The following is a 14688-nucleotide window of genomic DNA, read 5'->3' on the forward strand; positions in this document are numbered from 1 at the left end:
TTGGCTAAAGAGAGCCTCCGTGTCGAGAGGCAGGCGGCCCTTTCCCTCTGAATCCCAGCTGCCCAGGAGGAGAGCAACCTCAGCAGAGGAAGGCTCTCTCTTTGGAGCAATGGAAAGGCATTTCTTGGCCTGTCTCTTCCTGGGAAAAGGAGACGGGGCTCGCTGGGCTTTTTCTGGACCCTTGGCTTATTTGGCTGTTTAGTAGGGCTAGCGCAAGGTGAGCTTATGGCAGAAGGAGGAGAACCGGCTTATGATGTTCTTCAGATGCAAAAAAGAAAGACTGGTTTGTCCTCAGAAACCCACCTTAGGATGGGAAAGGAGACAGACCAAAGAGGCCATTCTGTACTTTCCAGTCCCCAAAGGCTGGCTCTTGCATGTGGGGATGAGCTAACCACAATCCATGTGGGATTTGCAGCATACAGAGAGGCATTTAGAAATCCAAGCCAGAGAGACCTAGTGCCTCGTAAACTACACATCCCACCATTTCATAGCATGTAGGCATTAAAACTCCAAAAAGAAACAGTGCTGTGACAGTGTAGTGTGAAAGAACCCTTTGATTCCTCTTTATCTGTTTAGACTACATCTTACGGGATCCTGGGATTTGTAGTGTAGTCGGCACTAGAACTTTCTTGCAGAAAACTCCAAGTATCCCTTCCAAATGTGCAAAGCCTGAGGGATTCCCTACAGTGATGTCATATCACTTAAAGTAGAATCCTTGTAGTGTAATTCTCTGGGCATCAGCCCAAAGGAACCATTTCATAGGAGCTGTTGAAATCCACATTCCTGTTGGAGTACTCTGCAAACACAGCCAATAACTTCAAGAGGCTGAGAGGTCTGTCCCTTTCTCTTCCTGACAGACCCTGAAACCAATCCTGGCCAGTTCCATCAGGGCTAGCCTGCAAGAAGAAACTCTTCCGTCTATAACTGTCGTCTTCCGGCCTGCGAGGGAGTTGACCAGGCAGGCCGAGCTCCATCAGGGCTAGCCTGCAAGAAGAGACTCCTCCCTCCGTAACTGCCATCTTCTGGCCTGCAACAAATCCCAGCCCCCCATCTGTCCAAAGGAGGGCAACTAAAATGTTGAAGGGTCTGGAAGGCTGAGAGAGTGAGGCTTGCACAAGGCTTCAGTCCTTTTGAAAGCCTTTTTGCTTTGTCTTCTAGAAGGTGTTGCTTCTTGCACTGAAGAATGAGAGGAACCTTGTGCCAACCAAAAGGTTAACATTCTCTGGAGTTATGTCTGATAATATGTATATATAGGATTGCAATACTTGTTCATTTATTAAAACGTGTTTAGTGCATCCCATATCATAGACTCTCATAGCTATGTCTCTTAATAGCAGTTAACCAAATTAAAGAGTATATAAAACAAAAACATGAAACAAGCTAGACAAGGAAACTGTTACATGGATTTGTAATTGGTTGACTGGCTGAACCCAAAGGGTGCTCAACTATGGCTCCTTTTCATCCTGGAGAGAAGTGACCAGTCAGGTGTCCAGTGGGGTTCTGTCCAGGGCCCACTGCTATTCAACATCTTTATCAATGACTTGGATGACAGAATTGGGGGCATACTTATCAAATTTGCAGATGGCACCAAAAGGGATCTTAAATTTGCCATCCTTCATCGCATCATCCTGTCTTGAATGCTATTTAACATCTACATGAAACCACCTGGAGAGATCATCCGGAGGTATGGGATGGGGTTTTATCAGTACGCTTATGACATCCATATCTCTCCATGACCCAGACTTCAACGTCAACTAAGGAAGGCATCTCCCAATCTGAATGAATGTCTTGAGGGAGTAACGGGCAAGATGAGGAAATCAGATTGAAAGTGAATCCATTGAAGACAGACGTACTTGTTGTTGGAGCCTCTAACCCAGGTATGGAGGTTTGTCTACCGCTCCTGGACGGGGTCACAGTTCCCCTAAAGGACTATGTTTGCAGTTTGGGGGTGCTCCTGGTTCCTTTGCTCCAGATGTTAGCTCAGATAGATGCGACGGCCAAGAGTGCCTGTTATCAGCTTCGGTTGATACGCCAGCTGCGCCCTTTCCTGGAACCTGAAGACCCCAAAACTATGGTTCATGCGCTGGTAAGCTCACATCTTGACTTCTGCAATGCGCTCTACATAGGGCTACCCTTGCAGTAAGTCTGGAAACTTCAACTAATTCAAAATATGGCAGCTCACTGTGACAATTTATTGATTGATTGATTTAGGTTCAGGAGAGCTTTATTTATAAATTCACATACAGTTATACATTTGCGATGGTACTTTCCAGTTATTTATAACTTCTGTCAGCATCTCTTGAACATACACAATATTTACAGATGGATCATATTTACAACTTCTAATACCTTCCAATACATGTTCTATTTATTATCTTGGCACAACCTATATATTCTGGACTGATATTTTGCCCTTTCCTGTATTTTCCGCTTACATTAGAAAAGAGGCAGAGAACAAACTCTTCAAGTATCTTTATCTTATTTTCTGGAGTGAGATGGGCTTTTCCAACTGACTCACTTATAATTAGTATTAACTATTAATAAGTCCTTCTTTCTGGGAATGGCTCAAGCCCTTAAAGGCTCCGGCCCCTTCCTCCTCCTCCATTTTCTCCTCTGGAGGGACTGAGCATGCTCAGTGGCAGCCAGGGCAGCCATCTTCCTTCAGGGCAGAGGGGCTTCAGTGGCTGCTACTGAGCATGCCCAGATCTCTTGAGGACCATCCTCAGTACTCTCCCTCCCTCCCTTGGTGTTTCCATGGTGACAACAGACTCTGCCTGGCAACAGTGAAGGAGGCCATTCTCAGAGCACAAAGACACTCCTCTGGGGGATGACATCACTGGTGGGCAACCGTCCAATCAGAGGGCAGCTGTTGGGGAAGAAGCTTCTAGAAGGTGGCTGCTGAGACTAGAGAGGCCTGAATGGGGTCCTAGGATGCTGTGGCTTTGACCATTGGCTGCTTAGGAAGAAGAAGGGCTCCTTCTGGGTCTCCTTGGCAGGGAAGGGAAGGTGGGGCCTCCATGGGGGACTCCCCAGTTTAGTTCCTCTGTGAGAATGAGGACTGGAGAGGAAGAGCTCCATTTTGGAGCCAGTGATGGGGGGATGGAGGGCCTTCTGTAGGGAGGCAGCTTTGGGGATGGAAGCAAGGAAGGCCCCTTCTCCTCCTCCTTCCTCCTAATAAGACAGAAAGGCTCCTCTGGCTGCCAGGCCTCCTCTTCCTTCTTGGGGGTCTCTGTGGGTCTATGAGATTTCAGAGGGGAATCAAAGGGTGTCTCTGTGTGAATATATACATCTGCTTCTGTTCAGGCAAAAGAGGACCATCTCTGGTGTTGAAGCTCTTTCCAGACTCCTCTCCAAAGGCTGGATCCTGGAGGGAGAGGGCTCTGGCTCTGTTTCCTTCATTGCAAACAGTTGGTCTTCTTTCAACTGGGATGGACATCCTATCGCCCACCAGATGTTGACAGACTACAGCTCCCATCATCCCCTTGGACAGCATAACAAATAAAAGAAGGATGCTGGGAGTTGTAGTACACTGACACCTGGAGGCCAAAAGAAATCCCATCCCTAGTTTAGGACCAAGCCTTGTGCGTAATCCCAGCTAGAGGGGTTTGGGGTTGGTTTTCTTAATGAAGAAAGAAGGAACCCAAGACAAGAGCCTTTTCCTGTTCCTTCGTCTGTTCAGTTGGCTTCACTCTGGAGCAACCCTAAGAAGGAGGGAACGCCAAAGACCTTGTTATTAACTGACTGAACAAGGTCTTGCAAGCTGAAAGTCTTCCTTTCCTTGACTCAGTCCACCTCCAGCCACTCTTTCTCTTTCCTGATGCCTTCCACTTTACTGACCATCCTCCTTTTTTCCAGGGAGTCATGTCATCTAACTATCTGCCCAAAGTACAATAGCTTCATTGATTTGTTTGATCTTCTAGGAAAGGTTGAGGCTTGCTTTGCTCTGAGAGCCATTGAATTCTATCTTTGGTGGTCCATGGAAGACTGCATAAGTGTTGCACATGTAAAACACCTCCATTTGTACTTTCTGCAGGTGTGCAAAGAACCAAGATGGCCTCCAAAGGAAGGAAGAGAGGAGAAACTACCCTCAGTTCCTCCTTCGAGGAAGAAAATGGAGGAAAGAAGACCTTGGGACAGTAAATGTTCAGCCCTCCTTTTTTGAAGTGGAGCCACTGGGAATTTGAGAGACTGGGATGCAATGGGGGTCACTTATGTACAATCCTCTGTCTTTCAGTGATTAGTTGATCCGTGGTTCCTGCCATCTTGCCCTTGCTTCCCCTCCCAGCCAATCAGGGCCAGGGATGGATTGAGGGATTGGGATTCCAGCCAACCAGAGCCAGGGATGGAGGGAGGGACTGTGATTCCAGCCAATGATGGCCCCTCAGAGTGTCCTCAGCAGGACTTCTTCTGTTGCTGCCTTTGTCCTTCTGTAAAATTGATTAAGGGAGAAAAAGATGACAAATGCAATGAACTATAAGGGAAGGTTATTGTTGGGGTATCTTTCCCCTTTTTGTTGATTTGTTTTTAGTGGTTTTAATTCTGTGGAGAGTTTGTTTAATTGGGTTTTAGGAATAACCTTTTGAGGTCTTTACTTATGTTTTTGCATATTCTTTGGTCAGCATTGGTTTTAATTCTTGTTAGCCACTCCTGCAGTCCCAGGGCTGGGGAAAAGACAGAAAGAAGACAGAGCAAGCAGAGAAGGTGGGTGGGTGGAATGTGGTGGAAATATTCCTTGTTGAAATAAAAAGCTATAGAAAGATGGAGTCACCTTTGTCAGCCAGAGAGATAGTTTTTAAAATAGAGGCTTGGAGTTTAGAAAAACTAGAGCAAAGGAATAATGAGTGCATCTTGACCTGGATGGAAGCTGGCACCAGTAAAAAGACATAACATAAACTACTGAGATAAGGACATTCAGAAGCAAGGTTAGGAGGAAAGCCACTGAATTCCTACAGGAGGGGGTAAGGAGTGATGATGCAGTTTTAATGTATGCATGTATTTCTGTTCTGATTGTAAGAATTCTGTATGTTTAAATTGTAATTAGCCAATCAGGTGTATTGAAGAAGCTTCTTTGTCTTGAATAATATAAAAAGAGCCATTTTGTCTTGTTCGGGGTCTCAGCTTTTGGAACTTGAATTCCACTGAGTTCATTGTTTTCCTTTGTCGACAATTGGAAATAAACTTATGGATTTTCAATTACTAGGTCCTCTTGCCAATTCTTTTGCTCTGTCAGGCCTAGATTTTTAAGTTTCCTGAAATTTCTGTTACAGTTCCATCATATTTAACAAAAATAGTCTGGGATCTATTTAGATTTATTTGCAAAATCCCTATTATCATAAGATAAATGTCTGTCCAGAATTTCTTCGCTTGTTTTTACATTTCCACCAACAGTGGTAATATGTCCTGACTTCTTCCTCACATTTCCAACATTGGTTTTTAGGTTTTGGGGTTTTAATGTATTGTTTGGATTGGAGTGTGCAGTTCTGGCTTAAACACTGAATTTCTATGTGTTCTCAATAAAGTTCTTTGCTATTTCAACACAATGGACTCTTTGATGCACAGAAGATTTGATTTGCCCAAAAGTGACCCTTTCTTCTTTCCTCAGTTCCATTCCCAACCATAAGAACAGCAGAGGCAAACAAACACAAACACACACACACACACACACACACACACAGCATACACAGGGACAGCTATATTTCCAAAGCAGAGCCTCCCTTTCCTGTCTTTCCCCCTGACTCCAGCTCTGAACCTTGGACTACATTTTGGTCTCCTCAAAGGAAGGAAGGGGAGGCCGCTGAGCCCCCAGCACATACTTTCCTTTCCCACAAAGGCCGCCAGCAGTATAAGCAGCAGCATCTAGGACCTGGCAATCCCTGCACATGCTGAGGAGGGGCCTTTGGGGGCATCTGTGTATGCACAGTCTCAGCCCCTGAAGCCATTGCTGCCCTCACAGTCTGTTCTGAGTAGGGAGGGATGTGAGGAGAGCCCTGGTTCATTCAGAGGAATGGCTGGAGGGTCTTCTGGAGGGCCCTTGGGGAGCTATAAGAAGGAATGAAGCCCCTCTTCTTCCCCCAAAGGAAAGCAGAGGTACTGCCAGGCCTCATCTCGCTCTTTCCTTCCCTGCCCCCTCCTTGGGGGATTTCTTAGGCCCCATGTACTTGGGGGGTTATTATGAGAAAAGGGAGCAGGAGGGACCCTTGGAGAGAAGCCTGGCTAAGGAGGGGAGGGGGATCTAAAGGTAAAAAAGGGCTTTGAGGAGCCCCCTCCCTCCTGGAAAGTGGAGCAAAAGAGAGAGCCTCCCTTCTGATGCCTCATTTGGGGAAGAGTTTTGTGCCTAGTAGAAAGTATCGCTCAGGATATGGTTCAATAGCATTGAAAACAACATTTTTTGGGAAGTGGGGAGAAGTTTTCTCTGCAGTCCTGGGGGGAGGGGGCTCTGGGGGGGGGGGGTAAAAGAGCCAAATCTAGGCCAAAGCCAAGAGGAGGGAGACGGAGGGACCTCAAAGCTCTGGCAATCTCCCTGGCAAACTGGGAACTCGGCTTAGAGGCCCACAGGATCCGGATTGGGCACCCCCCTCAAATACTTACCTTTTCCTTCACAACAACCCTGCAGAGGAGGACCAAGAGAGAGACCCACAGCCACAGAAATATCTCCCCCCCCCCCGGTTCTGGGAGCATTGATGCAGCGTAGAAAGACTTCTTAGCTGCATCTATTGCCACTCTATAGGATTTTAAAATAAACCCTTATCAGGTATGTGACTATATTTCTGCCATCGGCACTCTAGCTATTGTCCAGCTCACTTCATTATTTTGAGATCTTTAGTATAGCACGAATTGAGATTTGAAGCGGGTTGGAAAGGGGGCTTGGGAGCGTTAGTGTCTATAGCTCTGGTAGGACCGTTGTTCCAAGTATTGACCAGAGCTTCAACAGAATCACAGGCATTACCAGCCATCAAACCCTCTAAGGCCTCTGGGAATCTAGTGGGTTCCATCAACCTTCAAGGGTGGACCATTTTAATAGGTCCTCCACCTACGATGGGGGGAATAGTGGCCTTCAGCCTGACCTTGACCAGGAAATGATCCATGGTCCATGACAATGCGGAGATATTGACTACCTCTCCCCATGGATGTATCTGTTCCGTACAGAAGAGCACATCGAGAGCATGACCTGCACAGTGCGTGGGCTCAGAGACATGGGAAAGGCCCATGTTTGTCATGCTGACCATGGACTCCCGAGCTGTACCAGATACGTTCATTAAACCGGCCTCGAGGGGGATGTTGCAGTCACCCAGGACTAAAAGCCTAGGTGAATCCAGCAGCAGCTCAAAGACCAGTTGTGTCAGTTCCGCTAGAGAGTCTGTTAAGCAACGGAGTGGACATTAAACCAACAGAATCCCCAGACTTTCCCTAGTCTTTAAGCTGAGGCAAATACACTCGATGTGGTCCATCGTACGGATACGTATCTTGGCCAAAGCAAGATTGTCTTGATGGACCAAAGCGACGTCCCCTTACCTGCTCTCTGATGGAGAACCCGGCTGGTCAGGCCCGAGCCCAGGTGGCTGAGCAATCCTCACCCAGCCAGGTCTCCGTGAAACAAGCCAGGTCAGCCTCTTGGTCCAGTAGGAGATCATAGACTATGTGCGTTTTATTTTTGACTGACCTGGCATTACACAAGAGCAGGGGAAGGTTCTGTGGCTGGTTTGGTATGCTCTCCAGCCCTTTTGGGATAGCAGGGTGAATGGAACGGGAGAGAGATATTTGTCAGGCTCCTAACTGCAGCCCCTCTTGCAACACAAAAGGCAGTACTTTGAAAAAGGAACAGCTTTTATTGAAGAAGATACATGCAATAGACATGACTTTTTTGTCAGGAAAGAAAGAAAGTATAAACATATCACTTTTATAACCATATCAATGAACCCCACCCCATTAACCAATAAAGCTAATTAATTGGATAGCCCTTTCCTGCACAGTGTCCTCCCATCTGGGATCCTGGCAGCATTTCTAAAAACAATTAAGCTCTCAGGTGCCTTTTCTCAACCACTGCACCTGAGGCCTTGGACCACTGAACTCAGCCACACAACAGTTTTAATTAACATTATGGCTTAACAATGTGTGTGTGTGTGTGTGTGTGTATAATAGGAAACCCCATCAATCCCAATCTAATATGATACCATATGAAAATATCATAAGCGTAAACCCATAACCACATAATACAATATAAAAATACCAATAACTCTCTATGTTCCCCCTCCTTTTACAGAGACCAGTCTTTTAAACCCAAGCCTCTGTTAGAAGTACGGTCCTGCCCCAAATCATTGACTCCAAAATGGGAGCTGTTCCCCCTTCAGTCATCGTTCTCACATAGGAACCAAATTTGGGGGTCCTCACCTTCCATTTCCTGCCAAGAAAATCCAGAAGGAGCCCTTTTCCCAAACCAGCCAACAGTCAAACCCACCAGCCTTCTAGAACCCTATTCAGGCTCCAAGCTAACTGCCAGCCTCTCCCAGAATTCCACACTCTCCCTTCCTCCCAGCAGAGGAGACCGGGAGACGGAGAAATGGGTGCAAACTGCAGGAAAAGAGATCCCCCTCAGCATTTCTCCCTTTTCCCTTCTTCCCTTTTCGTGTCACTTTCAGGTCCCTTTGCTTCCACTTCTAGAGGGAGAGCTAAATTGGTTTAATTCTTTTAAATTCTATTTTAATGACTATTTTCAAATGTTTTAATTATATTTTTTTAAAAATTTGTAATTTGAGTTGTGTATCTTTATGGGGGGGGTTAATGGGATAATAATAATAATAATAATAATAATAATAATAAATCTCTTGTCAACAAAACCACAGATCCTGCTGAAAACAAAGACTAACAGAGATCCAAAACACACTGAATAAATACTCCAGTTTGGGACTGCTTTCACTGCCCTGGCTCAATGCTAGGGAATTCTGGGAACTGTAGTTTTGTGAGACATTTAGCTTTCTTTGTCACAGAGCTCTGGTGCCACAGTAAACTACAATCCCCAGGACTGTCTATTGCTGAACAAAGGCAGTTAAAGCGAACTCTAAGTGGATTATTTCTGCCATGTGATTTGGACCTCTATTAGTCTTTCAACTTCCACAAGGCTTTTGGTTTTGAAGGGAAGAGTCTTATTATTATCATCATCATGACCATGATGACCATCTTCATCATCATTTCAGCACTGTGTTTTGCACCAGACTTCACTGGGATTCAACTTCAAGAAAATGGGGCCAGGATTGCAGTCCTAGGGTTGGTCCCAGCCTTCTTCATTCCCAAAGAAGTCAATGGGAGGAGGGCTGGGTGGGACTCATGTCTCTCAATGATTTCAATGGGTCTGCTTCTTTTCTTTTTTATTCTAATACTCTACCTAAAATCATATTGTACAGACAATCGCAGAGGAATAAGCACAACATTAAATCCAATAACAACAATAGTAAATGCAACATTGAATTGTTTATAGGTCTATATTCTTACATTTCCTCTGGTTTGTTGTCAACTTTCTGAAAGGTTAATAAATTGTTATTATAACATTTTTGAGACTCCATTATAAACATTTTTTTCCGCTTTGACTTCTATCCAGTCAGTTCCACCTGTAATAGTTGAATCTCATTTCATCTAGAAATAGTATAATATGTAATATCTTCCCTATTCACAAGTTGAGAGGTTCAAGTATCAAAGAGAAGCTCCTCAATGGGTCTATTTTAAGTCTGGCTAAAAAAAAAAAAATCAAACCAGGAATAGTTTTTTGTGGGTTTTTTGGGCTATGTCGCCATGTTCTAGAAGAGTTTATTCCTGACGTTTTGCTGGTATCTGTGGCTGCCATCTTCAGAGAATGCTGACCTAGAAAAAAGAGAGAGAGAGAGAGAGAGAGAGAGAGAGAGAGTGAGTATACACACACACACACATACACACACATATATATACACACTGTGTGATCTTGGGTAAGGAGAAGTGATTTCCATGTTAATCTGTGTATTGTTCTGTTGTTGATGGCCTGGCCTCAGGGTTGGGGGATATTACCAGTGTGTGCATCCGTTTTCAGCTCTTCAGGTTCCAGGAAGGGGTGCAGTTAGCGTATCAACTGAAGCTAATAACAGGCATTCCTGGCCATTGTATCTATCTGAGCCAACGTCTGGAGCGACGGATCCAGGAGCACCCCCAAACTGCAAACACAGTCCTTTAGGGGAAGTGTGACCCCGTCCACAGATGGATCACAGGTGACAAACCTCCATATCTGGATTAGGATCTCCAACAATGAGCAGCTCCGTCTTATCTGGATTCAGCTTCACTCTGTTTTTCCTCATCTAGACCATTGCTTTCTCAAGACATTCACTCAGAGGGGAGATGCCTTCCTTAGTTGACACTAAGATCTGGGGCATGAAGAGGTATAGTTGGGTGTCATCAGCATACTGATAGCACCCCACTCTATGCCTCCAGATGATCTCTTCCAGCAGTTTCATGTTTATGTTAAACAGCATTTGGGACAGGATGGCACCCTGGAGAACACCAGATTTAATCTCCCTCTTAGAGGACCAAGCATCACCATCTGGAATCTTCTCAAGAGATAGGACCAGAACCACTTCAATGCAGTGCCCCCGATCCCCAATTCCCTCAGGCGTTCCAGAAGGATACCATGATTGATGGTACTGAAAGCCACTGAGAGGTCCAAAGACACCAGCAGAGTCACACTTCCCCATCAGTACTCAAGCGGAGATCATCTACTAAGGTGACCGTAACAGTCTCGACTCCATATCCGGTCCTGAAGCCAGTTTGAAATGGGTCTAGACAATCTGTTTCATCCAAGACCACTTGGACTTGAAGAGCAACTGCCCTCTCAATCACCTTGTATAGAAATGAAAGATGGGAGACCGGTCTGTAATTGTTCATGACCAAGGGATCTAGGGAGGGCTTTTTCAGGAGTGGCCGTGCCTCCGCTTCTTTTGAGCAAGATGGAAAATAGCCCTCCCTAAGGGCCTGAACAGACAGGCCAAAATAAAGCTGCTTCGGATCACTTTAGAGGTATGCTGTTTAAATGCTGCATGCGTCCTAAGATACCAGAAGCCACACCAAAGCCATGCTCCAGTCCTAAGGACTGGGGGGTAGCTTTGGTGCAGCTTCTGGCCTCTTAAGATACATGTGTAATTTAAACAGCATATTCAGTGAGTCACTGGACACCTCATCTATAGCCTCTCCAATAACACTGGCGTCCAATTCAGCTCTTATCTGAGAGATGTTATCTGTGAAATGGTCATTTAAAGCATCACAGTGAGGGGTGGAAGGCTCTAATATTGAGTTCCGGAGGGAAGATGCCTGAGTCATGTCCCAGATTCCCCCCCCCCCCCTTTAACCGTCCCTCTATGCTTCTCTTCCCTTGGCACTTTCACTCCTTCACTCCTTCATTCTCTTCCTTTAACCTACATCCCTTTTGGGGGGGGGGTCCAAGGCCCCCCAGGGGGGACATTCTTTCTCGGGCTGAGGGTCTCTCTACTGGTCCTTTTCTGCAAGATTGTTGTGAAGGGAAAGGTATGTATGTGTGGGGGTGCCTAATCCTGTGGGTCTTCAAGCCAAGTTCCCAGGTAGCCAGGGGGGTGTCAGTTGTTTCCCCCCCATCTCCCTCCTCTTGGATTTGGCCTCTACGTCTCTTCTCCCCCCCAGACATACCCCCTCCCCCAGAGATACCCCCCATGTTGTTTCTAATGCTATTGAAGCCTATGGTGTGTGATGCTCTGTATTTGGCACAAAAACCTCCCCCAAAAGAGGCATCAGAAGGGAGGGTCTCTCCTCTGCCCCACTTTCCATGAGGAAGGGGGCTCCTCAAAGCCCTTTTTACCTTTGGATCCCCCTCCCATCCATGGCCATACCTCTCTCCAAGGGTCCCCCTGCACCCTTTCCTGGAAGTAAAGGACCGAGAAACTGTTGTACATTCACTGGTAACTTCACAACTTGATTTCTGTAATGCGCTCTACATGGGGCTACCCTTGTGCCTAGTCCAGAAACTTCAACTAGTGCAAAATATGGCAACCAGGCTGGTCGCCAGAAAAACTAGGAGTGACCAAATAACACCCATCCTAAAATCTCTATGCTGGCTGCCTATTCGTTTCCAGGCACAGTACAAGGTGTTGGTTATAACCTTTAAAGCCCTGCATGGCTTGGGTCCAACCTATTTGAGGGATCGCCTGCTCCCACATAATCCGCCCCGCACCCTCAGGTCCTCTGGGAGAAATCTATTGCAGCCTTTAAAAACCAGGGCCTTCTCTGCAATTGCTCCCAAACTATGGAACGGCCTGCCAGATGAGATCCGTCAAATTGCCAGCTTAGACAACTTTAAAGAAGCTGTCAAGACGGATCTCTTCCGGCAGGCCTCTCCTGAATAAAAGTGCCGGCCACAGAATGACTTCCCCCCGCATCATGTATCAGCCCACCGCTCTGTCCTCGTTGTATTTTTTATTGTGTTTTTAATAGATATTTTAACATGTTTAATCCTGTTTTAAGAGGGGGGAATTTGGGACATAATTTTGTAAATGTGGATTTTAATGTGTTGTGAGCCGCTTTGATTGTCTCGTCACAGAAAAGCGGGATACAAATAAAAGTTTTATTTATTTATTTATTATTTATACACACACACCCCAGTACCTGGGCCCCAAGAAATCCCCCAAGGAGGGGCTGGGAAGGAAAGAAGAACAGGAGGCCTGGCAGACCCCTTGCTTTTCTTTGGGGGAAGAAGAGGGGCTTCCTTCCTTCTTACAACACCCCAACTCTCCCCAGAAGACCCTCCAGCCATTCCTCTGTTTGGACGAGAGCTATCCCCACTTCACTCCCTCCCTCTGAACAGACTGTGAGGGCAGTAATGGCTTCAGGGGCTCAGACTGTGCATGCATAGATGCCCCGAAGGCCCCTCCTCAGCATGCGCAGGGATTGAAAGGCCCTTGCTGCTGCTGCTGCTGCTTTTTCCACTGTCGGCCTTTGGAAGAAGGGAAGGAGTACGCCCTTCCTTCCTTCCTTCCTTCCTTCCTTCCTTCCTTCCAGAATGGAGCCCATGCTGCAGAGCTGGACTAAGGAGGGAAAGGCTGGGAAGGCTCTGCTTTGTACATATAGCTCCCCCCCCCTCTCTCTCTCTCTGTGTGTGTATATATATAAATGTGTGTGTGTTTGCCTCTGTTTTTGTGGCTAGAAAAGGATCTAAGGACTGACGAAAGAAGGAAGTGTCAAATTCGTGCAAATGCAGAACTTCTGTGCATCAATGAGTACAGTGTGTTGAAACAACAAAGAACTTTATTAAGAACACATAGTCAGAAATTCAGCATTTAAGTCAGAACTGCCCACCCCAAGCCAAAGAATACATTTAAACCCCAAAACCTAACACTCCACCCTCTTCCAAACCTAGCCCCCACCTCCAATACGCACAGTCTATGCCCCACAGGTAACAAGGCCCCTTTTGCCATTCCCAGAGACTAGCCCTTTCTGTTAATATTGGCCTCTAACTTTCATCAACCAACATCCCACAAATTCCAAGAGCTATCATTGCCATAACTATACTAGCCAGCTGCAACAAATCCCATCCCTCTATTCAGCTAACCTATACCACGACCAATAATCCCCAGTCAATTTTATAAACTAAAGCAATGATATATACTAATAGCAATTAAAACCTAAACCTAACAAAATACAACTTTAAAGTATAAACAGACATACAGACAGACACACCTAACACAAAACATCACAATTCTTGACAAAAATAATGTTAGTTCACTTCTGGGATTTGTGTGGCTTCTCTCCTGTTTGGACTCTCTGATGTGTCACTAGTTGTGACTTCCAAGAAAAACATTTCCCACAATGCTGGCATTTGTATTACTTTCCTCCTGCGTGGACTCTTTGATGTGTCACTAGGTGTGACTGCCGAGAAAAACATTTCCCACAATGCTGGCATTTGTATGGCTTCTCTCCTGTGTGGACTCTCCGATGCATCACTAGGACTGACTTCTGAGAGAAACATTTCCCACAATGCTGGCATTTGTATGGCTTCTCTCCTGTGTGGACTCTCTGATGTCTCACTAGGTCTAACTTCTGAGAGAAACATTTCCCACAATGCTGGCATTTGTATGGCTTCTCTCCTGTGTGGCCTCTCCGATGCATCACTAGGACTGACTTCCGAGAAAAACATTTCCCACAATGCTGGCATTTGTATGGCTTCTCTCCTGTGTGGCCTCTCCGATGCATCACTAGGATTGACTTCTGAGCGAAACATTTCCCACAATGCTGGCATTTGTATGGCTTCTCTCCTGTGTGGACTCTCTGATGTGTCACTAGGTCTGACTTCCGAGAAAAACATTTCCCACAATGTTGGCATTTGTATGGCTTCTCTCCTGTGTGGACTCTCTGATGTGTCACTAGGTCTGACTTCCAAGAAAAACATTTGCCACAATGTTGGCATTTGTATGGCTTCTCTCCTGTGTGGACTCTCTGATGTGTCACCAGGACTGACTTCTGAGAAAAACATTTCCCACAATGCTGGCATTTGTATGGCTTCTCTCCTGTGTGGACTCTCTGATGCATGACTAGGACTGACTTGTAAGCAAATTTTTTCCCACAGTGATGGCATTTATGTGACTTCTTTGTTGTGTGGATTCGCTCACGACTGACAAGTTCTTCTGTAAAGGAGAACAATGACAGAGAAGA

General features: G+C 45.9%; 1 protein-coding gene across 1 annotated transcript in view; it reads right to left on the reverse strand.

Annotated features, from left to right (window-relative positions):
* The window catches only part of LOC149275746 (uncharacterized), a 69174-nt gene extending 54493 nt beyond the window's left edge, over window positions 1-14681 (reverse strand). Inside the window, exon 1 of the mRNA XM_089504374.1 lies at window positions 13890-14681. Coding sequence (XP_089360500.1) covers window positions 13890-14565 — 676 coding nt within the window. The 5' untranslated portion in view covers window positions 14566-14681. The remainder of the gene's footprint in view (window positions 1-13889) is intronic.
* Window positions 14682-14688: the final 7 nt, after the last annotated feature.

The sequence above is a fragment of the Sceloporus occidentalis genome, unplaced genomic scaffold (genome assembly GCF_023333645.1).
Source record: "Sceloporus occidentalis isolate IW3139 unplaced genomic scaffold, rSceOcc1.0.p SCAF_268, whole genome shotgun sequence".
Taxonomy (NCBI): domain Eukaryota; kingdom Metazoa; phylum Chordata; class Lepidosauria; order Squamata; family Phrynosomatidae; genus Sceloporus; species Sceloporus occidentalis.